This window comes from Phaenicophaeus curvirostris, chromosome 10, assembly GCF_032191515.1.
Source record: "Phaenicophaeus curvirostris isolate KB17595 chromosome 10, BPBGC_Pcur_1.0, whole genome shotgun sequence".
Taxonomy (NCBI): Eukaryota; Metazoa; Chordata; class Aves; order Cuculiformes; family Cuculidae; genus Phaenicophaeus; species Phaenicophaeus curvirostris.
This window is the reverse complement of record NC_091401.1, coordinates 26,059,634-26,073,098: the sequence shown is the minus strand read 5'-3', so window position 1 is coordinate 26,073,098 and position 13,465 is coordinate 26,059,634. Positions and strand designations below refer to the sequence as shown.

Sequence of the window (13,465 nt, the reverse complement as noted above, 5' to 3'; positions counted from 1 at the left end):
GTTGGGTTGGAAGGAACCTTAAAGTCCATCCAGTTTGACCCCCCTGCCATGGGCAGGGACACCTCCCACTGGATCAGAGGCTCCAAGCCCCATCCAGCCTGGCCTTGAACCCCTCCAGGGATGGGGCAGCCATCCCTGCTCTGGGCAACCTGGGCCAGGGCCTCCCCACCCTCAGCATCAACAATTTCTTCCTAAAGTCCAATCTAAATCTTCCCCCTTCCAATTTAAAGCCATTCCCTCTCACCCCATCACTTCATGCCCCTGTAAAGAGCCCCTCCCCAGCTTTCCTGGAGCCCCTTCCAGTACTGGAAGATGCTCTAAGGCATATGCAGAGATTTCTCTGGGCTGAACAACCCCAGCTCTCTCAGCCTGTCCTCACAGCAGAGGTGCTCCAGCCCTCAGATCATCTCCGTGGCCTCCTCTGGACCCGTTCCAACAGTTCCATCTCCTTTGTACACTGAAGATTCCAGAACTGGACACAGGGCTCCAGGTGGGGTCCCACAGAGCGAAGCAGAGGGACAGAATCTCTTCCCTCACCCTTGTGGCTGCGCTTCTTTTGATGCAGCTCAGGACATGTTTGGTTTCTGGGCTGTGAGCACTCATTGCCTACTCTGTCTCCTGCTCCCCTTCGGTCTATCCCTTCAATGCAAACGCCTCACGCTGCTGCTTCCGCAGCGCTATTCCGGCTGCAGAAAAGGGTCCGGGAGGTTGGAACTGCAACCCAGCACCCTCCACGGATCAGGCATCACAAAGCCCCCCTGTAACCACTGCCAGAGCAGAGGGACGCACAGATCACTCTGCAATCATGCCCACGGACGCAGCCATAAAAATAAAAGCTTTTTATTTATGTTTTTTTTTAATATACCATTACAGAAACATCTGAGGAACATTCTCAAGAGGACGGGCAGCTCCGTGGCCCTGGGGGAGAGAGCGGGCAGCCAGCTCCAGAGTCTGCCAGGCTGCGCTCCTGAGCTGCCGCTGCTCTTGCTGCACAACAGCCTGCTCCTCGCTCTCAGCGGGGAACCCCGGCCCTCCCGGCGTCAGGGCATCACCTTTTTGTAGGTAATGTGGAGGTGCTGGGTCATGGGCTGCGTAGTGGTTGCCATTGAGACAGTTTGTTCGAGTTTGCCATCGGAATTGAGCCTGAATTTTCTGGTAATCTAAAAGGGGGGTGAGGAGGAGGAAAAAAACGAATCAAGCTAACGGCACCCACGGTCTCAACTTCTTCCCTGCACTTTGTCATCCTTCCCTTTGCCATCCCTGCGGTTGCTGTCAGTGCCACAGAGGGCAGGATTTGCTCCCTACAGCCACGCCAAGAAAGGAGAAGATGTTTTTCTCTCCTAAAGAATGCAGCCCTTTCTGAAAGAGCAGCTCCCAGCCCCCAGGACCACTACCCGCAGAGCAAGGCAGTGCCCTGGCACCACTCCTGTAATTAAAGCATGCTAATCGACCTGTCCTGTCAACTAGACACCTTCTGGGGTGAGCAGTACTGCGTGAGCTGCTCGCCACGTGTGCACTCACCTGCTCTACGTGGGGCTTCTTGGCAAAGGAGATCCTGGCTATGGAGTGAGAAGCTATCGACAGCTCTTGTCCATTCACCTCCCCTTCCTCCACCTCCACCAGACCTAGAGAGAAGCACGGTCATAGGTGTTATTTGCATACAAAGCTTATTACTCCACAGCAGCACAATTATTCGGCTACGTAACAGACTACCACTCTTCCTCAAGAATGGTTCGAGTTGAATGAACACATATTGACAACTGCAGATCCACTCAACATCAGACACTGAATACTGCCGCGAAAAACCTCGCCAGACAGACTTTAAATCACAAAATCATGGAATGGTTTGGGTTGGAAGGGACCTTAAAGCCCATCCAGTGAAAATAAATGAAAAGGAACAGTGAGAGGAGCAATAATCTTCTGGAAAAGTAACGCAATGGCCCAGTGAGGCGAGGAGCGCCTCTCTTCCCCAGCATGGCTATCCCGTACCTGTGTTCTGGGCACTGATGAAGGCCACCTTGTTAGTGTCGGGTTTGAGGCGGATGAATCCACATTCCCGGTGCATGGGCTTCCTGGTGTCCGGATGGAAGGCGTTGAACCTGAGGGGAAAGCAAAACACAGAGGCTGCTGTTCGTTACGCTGACGATACGGCGTTCGGCCTGGTTTTATAGAATCACAGAATCATTTAGTCGGGAAGCCCTTTGAGATCACGGAGCCCAACCGTGCTTGCCTGCTACTAAACCAGATCCCTGAGCACCTCATCCACCTGCCTGCCAAACCCCTCCAGGGATGGGGACTCCACCACCTCCTGTGCAGCCTCTGCCAGGGCCCCAGAACCCTTTTGGTGAAGACATTTTTCCTGATGTCCAATCTAAACCTGCCTTAGCGTGACTTGAGGCCATTTCCTCTCGTCCTGCCTCCTGTCACCCGGGAGAAGAGCCCAACACCCACCTCACCACAACCTCCTTTCAGGAGCTGCAGAGAGCGATGAGGTCTCCCCCTCAGCCTCCTTTTCTCCAGGCTAAACAGTCCCAGGTCCCCCAGCTTCTCCTCAGAACCCTTGTTCTCCAGCCCCTTCCCCAGCTCCGTTCCCTTCTCTGGACACGCTCCAGCCCCTCAATATCTTTCTTGTAGTGAGAGGCCTAAAATTGAACACACCATTCGAGGTGAGGTTTCATCTCAGAGGAAACAGTATTTTCTTTAACCACATGACTGCCTGCAGTGTGACTGGAAAAGAGCAAGACTGACAGCGTTTCCTGGCTGGGAGACGTAAACATGGAAAATGATGGATAATTTACAGACACAGCTACTTCACAGAGCTGGAGCCGAGTATTTCAATTGCAGGCAGTAACAGAGCAGACTTATTTCTCCCGCTTCAAGAAGAATCAAAGTTCAGCTCATATTCTGATTTATTGTTCATGAGGCCTTGGAATTGTACATTTGGTCACTTAGAATGAAAAAGCTGCTGCCAACAGAGATAAATCCTCAGACTTACGAAAAGTTGAGCATGGGCTGCCCCACGTGAGAGATGTGCACCTCTTCCAGGTACTGGAAGGGTTTCATTGTAGGGTAAGTGCCATTACCCGGCGGGTCCGAGAGCCAGGTGCCCAGCATCCAAGACAGGGGCTCCATCACAGGATTCAGCTGGGGAGTCTCTGCGGAAGCAGAAGAAAAAAAATTCAGGGCTGTGTGCTCTGCAGCTTGCTGGGAGCTGGGTGGAGGTGAACACAAACCAGTCCAACGTGGTAGCAACGCCTTTCTCTACAGCCAGCAGCATCGGCTCCGAGGTCCAAGGGGAGATGGGGAACAATGAACAGAAAGCAGGTTTGTTTTCAAACCTGCTCTTGGGCTTACAGAGAGCACGACCCAGGCGGTCTATTTCTAACTCCTCTCTGTAGCCTGGTCTGAAGCCCCCTTCCACCTACACACATGAAAGGAGACGACTGAAATCTCAGCATAAAGAATTGTCACTAAATGATAACTAAATCTCTAATGGTACGGCCTGATTCTTCTCAAGCACTGAGTAGCCATCACGTTTTGGAGACCAAGGCAACACAGCCTCACTTCAGAGGAATCACGGAATGGTGTGTGTCAGAAAGGGCCTTAAAGCCCATCCAGTCCCACCCCTGCCATGGGCAGGGACACCTCCCACTGGATCAGGGGCTCCAAGTCCCATCCAGCCTGGCCTTGGACACCTCCAGGGATGGGGCAGCCACCCCTGCTCTGGGCAGCCTGGGCCAGGGCCTCCCCACCCACACAGCAAAACATTTCTTCCTAACATCTCATCTCAATCTCCCCTCTTGCAGCTGAAAACTGTTCTCCCTGTCCTATCCCTGCCCTCCCTGATCCAGAGCCCCTCCCCAGCTTTCCTGGAGCCCCTTTCAGTACTGGAAGCTGCTCTAAGGTCTCCCCGCAGCCTTCTCTTCTCCAGGCTGAACAACCCCAGCTCTCAGCCTGTTTTCATATGGGAGGTGCTCCAGCCCTTGGATCACTTCTGCGGCCTCCTCTGGACTCGCTCCAACAGATCCACGTTTTGTGAGTACAGAATGTATCGTGCCCCCTTCAACTATTTGCCTTCCACCTGCATACAGTGCGTTTCTCTCCAAGCCCCGGCTCCCAGCAGGGAAGAGGAGAGCTTTGGAGCAGCCAGGAAAGGCTGTCTCCCGGGCTGCTGCTGCCCTCTCCTGGGGCAGGAGGTGGCACACACCCAGGAGCTGGATCTCTCCATCGAGTATTTGCCTTTCCTTCTGCTCACTAGTCTTGGGGCATTTCAGGACAAAGCATGGAAACAACAGAGGGGCAAAACATGGCATTGGCCATTCCCATGCATTATAACCAAGAGAAGCTAACCGATTGTTTCCAGCGCCCACAGCTTGGCTCCAGTGCCTTGCTGTGCAGCACCCAGCTTGGCTGGAGGTGCCCGATGAAGCAGGCTTTCCCACTTCCAAAGTGGGCTCCCACTTCGCTTCCTCCTCTGGATTCGCTCCAACAGATCCACGTTCTCCCCGTGCCAAGACCTCTGCTCCTCTACAAAATCCAACTGAAATCGGCTATGAAGCTCACAAGACGCAACAGGTTGGGAGGCAAAAGCCATAGACATGTAAGCAACCTGATCACCAAGATCTCTTTTCTTCGGGAAGCCACTAGGGCCAAACCTGCCCAGTTCACATCCTGGGCACATGAGTTAGCATCATTTCACCCTCTGACGCCACTTCACTCCTCCAAACTCCACACCCTTCCCATTCACGGAGGGTTTAGAAGTCACAGAATGGTTTGGGTTGGAAGGGATCTTCAAGATCATCCAGTTCCAACCCTCCTGCACTGCCAGAGTAAGAGTGGAACTGGTTGTTGACGCCTTGAAGCAGGAGACAATGTGCTCTCCCCGCCACAAGACAAACCAGACAGAGCAGCCGCACAGCCTCCCCAGGCCATGTCTACAGGGGTTTCAGCCAGCGTGGTTCTCAAGGGGGTTCCCAGGCACAGAAAGTTACGCTGGCAGAAATTCCTATGCAGCTTTATCCATAAAACTGCAGCATGAGCACTCAGCCAACCTGTTTCACCTAAGCTTGTGAATACTTGATGCAAGAAACTTAAGCGAAAAAGATGATTAAAAAAACCAACAAAGCCAAAGCAACTCATACAGCAGCTTCTCAGGCTTCAAAGTGTGGGGCGTCCAGCAACAGCTGGGCAGGCTCCTGCAGTCCTTGCTTCAACCAAGTCACTTACTGGATTTAAATTGCCACCATGGAGGTTCTGGGAACTCAGAAGCAGCCTTATTCAGCATACTTTTTCCATAGTTAAGAACAGGAGGCTTTACACTCTGCTGCCCTTCCCAACCGTTGCACCCCTTTACATGCCTTGTGATGCTCCTCCAGTAAACCAGTACAGCATAGAACCATGGACTGGTTTGGGCTGGAAGGGGCCTCAAAGTCCATCCAGTCCCACCCCTGCCATGGACAGGGACACCTCCCACGGGATCAGGGGCTCCAAGCCCCATCCAACCTGGCCTTGAACCCCTCCAGGGATGGGGCAGCCACCCCTGCTCTGGGCAGCCTGGGCCAGGGCCTCCCCACCCTCAGCATCAACAATTTCTTCCTAATGTCCAATCTAAATCTTCCTCCTTCCAATTTAAAGCCATTCCCCCTCGTTTTGTCACTCCAGGCCCTCCTAAAGAGCCCCTCCCCAGCTTTCCTGGAGCCCCTTTCAGTACCGGAAGGCCCTATAATGTCTTCCCAGAGACCTCTCTTCTCCAGGCTGAATTCCTAGCACTGATGCACTCTGGCTCCATCCCTGCTCTAAAAGCTGGGAATGTGGTTATAGTCACAAATTTTCATCTTATGGCCTTAGTAATTAATCTAATGACCACGCACTGCTATGTTCCTGCAGGCATGGTCAGAGTTCTCCTGCACTACAGAACACAGAAAAATACTTTAAGATAGTCCACTATTACAAGAAGGCCAAACATCCTGTCCAAGCCTCCCTCAATATATTTTACTTTCTCTCCAGTTCTCCTTAGTTAGCGCTTTCATCGCTTCCTTGTTGCAAGCTGGTTCTTTGTTGCGAGTCATTGCCGACACAGTGCAAATGAAATGCTTAATGCAGAGAAAAAAAACTAGGAAAAAAGAGACCATTCCACCAAGGAAAAAAACCACACAGGAACAGCAGAGTCTTGTTTCCCACCTTCCAGCCCCCTTTCTCTCCATGGTGGCGCTGAAAGAGCGACCTCCTCTGTGACCAACATCCCAAAGCTGCTGTGTGCCAGGCAGTGCCTGCAGGCTGGACGCTCCTGTGCGGAGCACAGTGCCTCCTGCGCAGACTCAGCCCTGCTTTTCACCTCTGCACACATATTCCCGCTCCTTATCTTACTCCTGGACGACTTTACAGCTCCCTTGCTCCTTGTAACACCCATTACACCAATCTTCTCCCCTGGCCCTTCCCATCCCAGGAAACAAAAACCGCAAGCAGCACCTTTCACCCCAGAACAACAGCATTCTCTTCCCGAATCATGGTGATGCCATATAAACACCTCCTTTTCAAGCTAAACTGGACAGGAAAGCATTGGTGCTCAAGTCTTGCATAGCCAGATGAAAGCACAGCATCTTGCATCCTTGCACAATCTCACCTCTCATCATCACTGAGAAATGTGATTTTGCTGTTTATTTTCTGCAATAAGAACAGCCAGATTGATTGGTGTTGTGGTTTGAGTTAAAGGAGAATCATTTTCCGACTTCAGCTCAGTCTCCTCTAGTAACTTCCCTGTCTGAGAGTCACCTGCGTCTTTCAGACAGTGTTTGTCTCTCGCAGCGATCGCACGGGGCACTGGGATGCAGAAAGGCCCGTGCTTGTACTTATTCCTACAGAAACCCAGAACATCCTGGAGCTGGGGAAGCCGCAGGGAAAGGGGGAAAGGGGGGCACCTGCAGGGAGGGGCGGACAGGAGAGGGGCCCCCAAACTGGGCTAAAACTGAGGGATTACGGGGATCTCGCTCTCTTCTCCGATGGCTGATGTCCACTGAGGATCTGTCTGTCTGCCTGCCCTGACCCCAGATCTGTGTGTTCCTGAATCCAGATCCTGAGCCCAGCTCCCTCCTCACCTCAGACCCTTTCCCTCCTGCCTGCTCTGCAGCACCAGTGGGGAGGGAGTCATTGAGGGAAGGGGGCGCGAGTTCATAGATTTGTATATATTTTTATTATTTTCTTATTATTTTCATCATTATCATTATTTCATTAAAGCTGTAGTTTTAGTTTCCAACCCACAAGCCTTTTTCCTCTCATTTCCCTTTTCCCCAGGAGCAGGGGAGATGGGAACTGGGAGCCCAACTGCTCGTTTTTTGCTGCCAAAACTGGCCAGGCCAGGGCTGACAGTGGGAAAGACCCTCTCAGGCCCCATATACCAGGGATCAGGACTCCATCTCCGCACAAAACCAGTCCTTCAGTGTTTTAACCCTTCCTTTTCTCCCCAGAGTTCACCAACTACGCTTCATTCACGTGTAAAAAGTATTAGAAATGACCCCGTTTCTATGCTGTCTTTGTACAAACATTTAAAGACAAATCTAAAGCTGGAAGGAACACGATTTCCTACAGATTCCTAGCAACGTTCTCATCATTTTTTAGGTGGATTCTAGCAAGCTCTCCTGCCTTTACCATGACCTTCATGAAAGCAGCACAGCATGGAAGGGGCTCCACACTGGCTCCAACAGCTGAATTCCAACAGCTTTACCTCTGTGATAACCACAATCCCCAGGAATCGTACCTGCGTTTGCAGCCATGGTTTGCTGGGTTAGGTCTCTAAGGCTTGGCCTGGCTCCCAAACCACCACAGAGTGTTTGGCACAGGTTGACAAGATGGCTATAAGGGAAGTGAGCTCACCATTCCGTAAGGCAGTTATCCCAGTTGCCTGCTGGGAGATGTAGTTTCACTGTAGAACCAAACTGGAGCACTAAGGTGAGGTGATCCTGCAATCTCAGCTCTCCTGCCTGTGTTAGCAAAGCTGTGGAACCTTCAAGCGGAACAGGATGGTCAGACAGCACTTACGTACCAGAGGACAGTGCTGTTGGAATAGTCTTCCCTTCCCCAGGACACTGGATCGATATCTGCTCGCTGGCTCTCCCTGCTTTCTCCTAGAGCAGCCTGATGTTCTCCAGAAGATACATCTAACCTCACTCTGCCTGGCGCGCTGTGCCTAACTGCGCTCCTCTGCTGGAAGCGTTCCTCAGCCTTCAGCCCACGAACCTCAGAAGGAAACATTTTCCTGCCAAACACGCAGCAAATCCAAACGTTAGACGGAGAAGGTCACTGCGGCAGCTCTGCAGGGAACAGCACGGGGCTTCTAAAATCAGTCAGGCCATTCACCTGCTAGGACAGGTTGGGAAAGGCTGCTCGAGCGCCCTGTGACAGTCAGAGCACGCCAGGAGCCAAACTCACCCAGCTGAGTCACCAGCCTCACGTGCGGTTCTGCAGGAACCTGCTCTTCCCAGTCATCTGCCGTTGGGATCCAGTCAGCAGGAACGTACCTGTGTCTCTGGAGGAAAACCCAGTTGGGAACAAGCACCCAAGTGAAGATCTGCTTAATGGCTCGGAGCCCAAAGCTTTCTGCTCGTAAATGTGTGAATGGAAGCAGAACGCCAGGCAGCAGGAGAGAGATGCTGCAGCGTGGGGAGTTGGGACGCAGGCAGGTAAGGACCTGCACAGTCAAACCAGTTGGTGGCTTTACTGACGCTCCCCTTACCAAAGGCACTGCCTGTAGAAGGTAAAAATCACGCGGGCTCAGGTTCACAGCTCATAACATCACCACAGCTACACATCGGGTGAGTCGGGACAACTGAAACGTTGCTACCAACAAAGACTATCAGAGCATCGGGGAATCACAGAATGGCTTGAGTTGGAAGGCACCTCCAAGCCCATCCAGTCCCACCCCTGCCATGGGCAGGGACACCTCCCACTGGCCCAGGCTGCTCCAAGCCCCATCCAACCTGGCCTGGAACACCTCCAGGGATGGGGCAGCTATGATTCTTCCCACTTCATTATCCATTTCCTGACTTTTTCTGCCTTCCAACAGAGGAAATGATCAAAACAAACACAAGAAGTGAGGGCCCAAAACTGAACCCAGGATTCGAGGTGCGGCCTCACCAGCACCAAGCCCAGGGGCACAATCCATTCCCTGCTCCTTCTGGCCACCCCAGGGCTGATCCAAGCCAGGATGCTGCTGGCCTTCTTGGCCACCTGGGCCACTGCTGGCTCATGTTTAGCTGCTGTCAACCAGCATCCCCAGGGCCTTTTCCACCGGGAAGTTTTTCAGCCATTCCTCCTCAAGCCTGGAGCTGCACGGGGCTGTTGTGACCCAAGTGCAGGACTCGGCACTTGGCCTTGTTAAACCTCATACACTTGGGCTTGTCCCATGGATCCAGCCTGGCCAGGTCCCCCTGCAGAGCCTTGGCCCATGGATCCAGCCTGGCCAGGTCCCTCTGCAGAGCCTTGGCCCATGGATCCAGCCTGGCCAGGTCCCCCTGCAGAGCCTTGGCCCATGGATCCAGCCTGGCCGGGTCCCTCTGCAGAGCCTTGGCCCATGGATCCAGCCTGGCTGGGTCCCTCTGCAGAGCCTTGGCCCATGGATCCAGCTTGGCCGGGTCCCTCTGCAGAGCCTTGGCCCATGGATCCAGCTTGGCCGGGTCCCTCTGCAGAGCCTTGGCCCATGGATCCAGCTTGGCTGGGTCCCTCTGCAGAGCCTTGGCCCATGGATCCAGCCTGGCTGGGTCCCTCTGCAGAGCCTTGGCCCATGGATCCAGCCTGGCCGGGTCCCCCTGCAGAGCCTTGGCCCATGGATCCAGCTTGGCCGGGGCCCTCTGCAGAGCCTTGGCCCATGGATCCAGCTTGGCTGGGTCCCTCTGCGGAGCCTTGTCCCATGGATCCAGCCTGGCTGGGTCCCTCTGCGGAGCCTTGGCCCATGGATCCAGCTTGGCCGGGTCCCTCTGCGGAGCCCTGGCCCATGGATCCAGCCTGTCCCGGTCCCCCTGCAGAGCCTTGGCCCATGGATCCAGCCTGGCCGGGTCCCTCTGCAGAGCCTTGGCCCATGGATCCATCCTGGCCGGGTCCCTCTGCGGAGCCTCGGCCCATGGATCCAGCCTGGCCGGGTCCCCCTGCGGAGCCCTCCAGCACACTGACACTCCTGCCTAATTTGGCGTCATCTGCAAACTCACCAAGGGGCCACTCGATCCAGATTACGGATAAAGAGATTAAACAAGACTGGCCCCAACACTGAGTCCTGCAGACACTCCTTGTGACCAGCAAGTGACACCATCACAGCCGATACCTCCCACTTCACTTAGATCTCACGGATCCCGAGCGTAGTACATGGAATTTAAGATCACAAGCACTTCCTACGTGACTGAAGAAGACTACAGCAGCTTTCCCAGATACCTGCTGCCCACGGCAGCTCATTAACACACCAAAATGCTTCACAAGCAAAATCCAAGGGAAGGCAAATCCCAACCAGTGCTGAGTCACAAACGAGTTAAAACATTCCAGGAAGGAAAAAAAACCAAACCCAAATTCATCAAGAGAGTTGTCTGCAACGCTACAACCCAGCTTCCCATTTCACACCAGGAATTGCCTTGAAGTCTAAGAAACGTGCCCAAAACCCTGTTTATCTCACCTCTACCTGTTGTTCTAACACCAGCTGCTACTTCTCCTTCTAAAACCATACTTTGCTCATCCCTTTTACCCACCACATCCTTATGACCTCCAACTTCAACAGCCTTATTGCTCAGAAAATGGTGAGCTCTGCCTCAAGGCAAAGCCCCGGGAATACTGACCACAGTCCTGGGACAGCAGGCTGTTCAAGTAAGGGAAACTAATCCTCTTCAGCTCATCGAGCTTCTCCTTCAGCTTCCTGACTTGACTGTCAGAGCGGCTGATCCTCTGCCTCAAGAGTTTCAGCTCTCCGTTCTTCTTCTCCACCTGCTCCCGCAGGCAGCACACCTGATTTTTGCTCTGCCGAGAGGAGAAACAGTACGAATGAAGGGAGTCAATGAGCTTGCAAGCTCCCGAGGCCGACATGATGACCTCGTTGATGGACATGGGGTTGGCATCCGTGTCCCCCTTCTGTCCCACCACGGCCTCAGCGGCCGGCTGCGGGGTGAGGTCAGCTGGGGATGCCGACAAACCCTGGGAAGGTTTCTGAGGGGTAGCAGTCCGTGAGGAAGTCGGGGAGCCTTCGGCTACGGCCTTCTCGCGTCCCATGAGCTGGTTGCTGCAGCTGGGTCCCATGTCTCTCTTTGGCCTTTTCCTTTCTAGCTGCTCTTTTGGGAGAGAGGGCCTGGTGTGCTTGGAGGAGAAGCTGTAGGAATGCAGGGAGCCGATGAACTTGCAAGCACCAGAGGCGGGAGGCGTGAAGTCGTCGACCGACACGCCGCTCCTGTCTGCCACCCAGCTGCCCACCCAGGCAGCCTTCCGACGGTCCTCCACAGAAGATCTCTTGGGCTTCTTCTGAGGTCTAGGCTTTGCAACCAATTTATCACCTAACGTCCTTCTGCGAGAGCTGCCCAGCTGACCACGGAGGCTTTCTTTCTCCTCAGACATTGATCCAATTTCTGCTTGTAAAGTCTCCTCCTCCATCTCTTTCGTCCCTTGCATCACCATGAAGTCCTGGCTGGCAGACGGGGTCCTCTGAGCTACCTCACATCCTCCTTCCCTTGGGTCCTCTCCATCCCGCAGCGGCTCCGGGCTCGCTATTTCCTTTCCGTGTCCGACATAACCCAGGTCGTCGTGTTTTTCCTCTGCAAGCTGGAAGATGGTGGGGACGGCCGTGGGCTTCAACAACCGGTGCTGGTCCTCCAGCCGCTTTGAGAAACTGTCTTTGGTGAAGTGCTCGCTGCAGAGAAACGAGTACTTGGTGGGCTTCCAGTTGTCTCTCTTAACTGCTTTGAGCCACTGGATCAGGCGCTTTGAGTCCTTCAGAGGGAACCTACAACAAAAACCAAACAGATAAGAACCAGGAACAAATAAGTCATGATGTGGAGGCGAGAAGGGTTGGGCCTGGGTTTGGATCATGGAGGTTGCGTTGAGGGGTTACGTTTGTTCTAGGATGCGTCGCTTTGGGCCAAAGAGCTCATGACTGGTGCCTTCCATCCACAGATGCCACGGAGCTGAACAGAACAGTTGCCTCTGTCACTGGCAATTTGGCCACTAGCCCGGCTGGTGACCACCAGGCACCCTGGCCACGGATGAGCAACGCGACCACCCTGGAGATTGTGACCCTGGCTGGAAGGACGCGACCACCGCTGGGCAGCCTGGAGAACGTGACCACTGTCAGGCAGCCCCTGGCTGCTGAGCACCGGTAGCCACTGGCTGGGTGCCGATTGCCACCCCCAGGCACAGGTAGCCACTGGCTGGGGACCACCTCCAGGCAGGATGGTGACTGCTGCTGGGCTGCCCTGGCTAGGGAGGGTGGTGACCACTGCCAGGCACCCATGGCTACTGACCGGGGGCGATGGTGGCCACTGGTGCCTGCTGGCCTGTAAGGATGGCAGCCACAGGCCAGGCATAGGGGGCTACCGGCGGGCACAGATGGCTACCAACTAGGCAGAACAGTAGCTGCTGCTGGACACCGGTGGCTACCGGCCTGTAACGACAGTGGCAACCGGCTGGGCACGGGTGGCCACTTCCCGGGCAGAGCGGTGGCTAATCGGTCAGCGAGGACGGCGGCCACCGGCCAGACACGGGTGGCTACTGCCCTGCGATGACAGCGCGATGACAGCGGCCATCGCTGCGTTTTGGTGGCTACCTCCCGGGCCCTGGTGGCCACCCTCGGGCCCGGGAGGCCCCCGTTCCCCCCCGCTCCCCCCCCGGTGCCGCGGGAGACAAAAGCGGGGGGGTTGGGGGTGGCGGCGGCGGCGCTCGCCGGCCCAGCCGTGCGGGCGGCCCTTACCTGTGGAAGGAGACGGTGCCGCCGCGCGCCTTGCCCTGCCGGTTGGAGCAGTTGGCGGCGGCGCAGCTGATCACCATCGCCCCGGCCCCCCCCCCCCAACCACCCCCGGGCCCGCCCCGGCCCCCCCCCCACCCCCCGCCCCGGGGGCTGCCGTACGGCAAGATGGCAGCGGCGCTGCCCGCGGCAACATGGCGGCCGCCTCACGGGAGCGGCCATCTTCCGAGCCCACGGGGAACGGGGACGGGGAACGGGGACGCGGAGCCGGTTCGGGCCGCCGCAGGCGCCTTGCGAGGCGGGGTGGGGGGGGGGGCGCCCGGCCGGGAGGAGGCGCCGAGCGGCACTTACCCGGGCGTTGGTGTCATGGGCCGCCGCCAGCCGAGCCCAGGCGAGCCCAGCCGCGCCGCCCCCGCCAGCCCGGCCCCCGCCGCCCCCCCACCCCCGGTCCCCGCGCCGTACGGCAAGATGGCGGCCGCCAGGACGGGTGCCGCCAGAGGCCAATCGCCGCGGCCGGAAGTGGCGCCGACACCGGAAGTAGCGCTG

At 55.6% G+C, this 13,465-nt stretch overlaps 1 protein-coding gene across 3 annotated transcripts; it reads right to left on the bottom strand.

Moving 5' to 3' along the window:
* Nucleotides 1-824: 824 nt before the first annotated feature.
* Nucleotides 825-13,016, bottom strand: THAP4 (THAP domain containing 4). 3 transcript variants are annotated; one of them, XM_069865235.1, is made up of 6 exons: nucleotides 12,926-13,016; nucleotides 10,812-11,962; nucleotides 2,996-3,155; nucleotides 1,990-2,099; nucleotides 1,522-1,625; nucleotides 825-1,160 (listed from the first exon to the last, which is right to left on the bottom strand). In XM_069865235.1, exons 1-6 carry the CDS (start codon nucleotides 13,000-13,002, stop codon nucleotides 1,041-1,043), a joined length of 1,722 nt encoding a protein of 573 aa, XP_069721336.1. In that variant the 5' UTR covers nucleotides 13,003-13,016; the 3' UTR covers nucleotides 825-1,040. The 3 variants fall into 3 exon arrangements, with proteins under 3 accessions (XP_069721336.1, XP_069721338.1, XP_069721337.1); XM_069865237.1 differs by lacking the exons at nucleotides 10,812-11,962; nucleotides 12,926-13,016 and adding exons at nucleotides 7,754-8,251; nucleotides 8,425-8,564; XM_069865236.1 differs by lacking the exons at nucleotides 10,812-11,962; nucleotides 12,926-13,016 and adding an exon at nucleotides 7,754-8,570.
* Nucleotides 13,017-13,465: the final 449 nt, after the last annotated feature.

What these genes read in the sequence shown, in the direction of transcription:
- THAP4 (XM_069865235.1), bottom strand. Translation starts at nt 13,002, where the DNA reads ATGGTGATCAGCTGCGCCGCCGCCAACTGCTCCAACCGGCAGGGCAAG. An exon ending in CCTGCTGTCCCAGGACTGTG is followed by an intron (nt 3,156 to 10,811) that starts GTCAGTATTCCC and finishes CTGCTTCCGCAG; the next exon opens with AGACTCCCCAGCTGAATCCT. An exon ending in CAGCCCATGCTCAACTTTTC is followed by an intron (nt 2,100 to 2,995) that starts GTAAGTCTGAGG and finishes CTTTCCCCTCAG; the next exon opens with GTTCAACGCCTTCCATCCGG.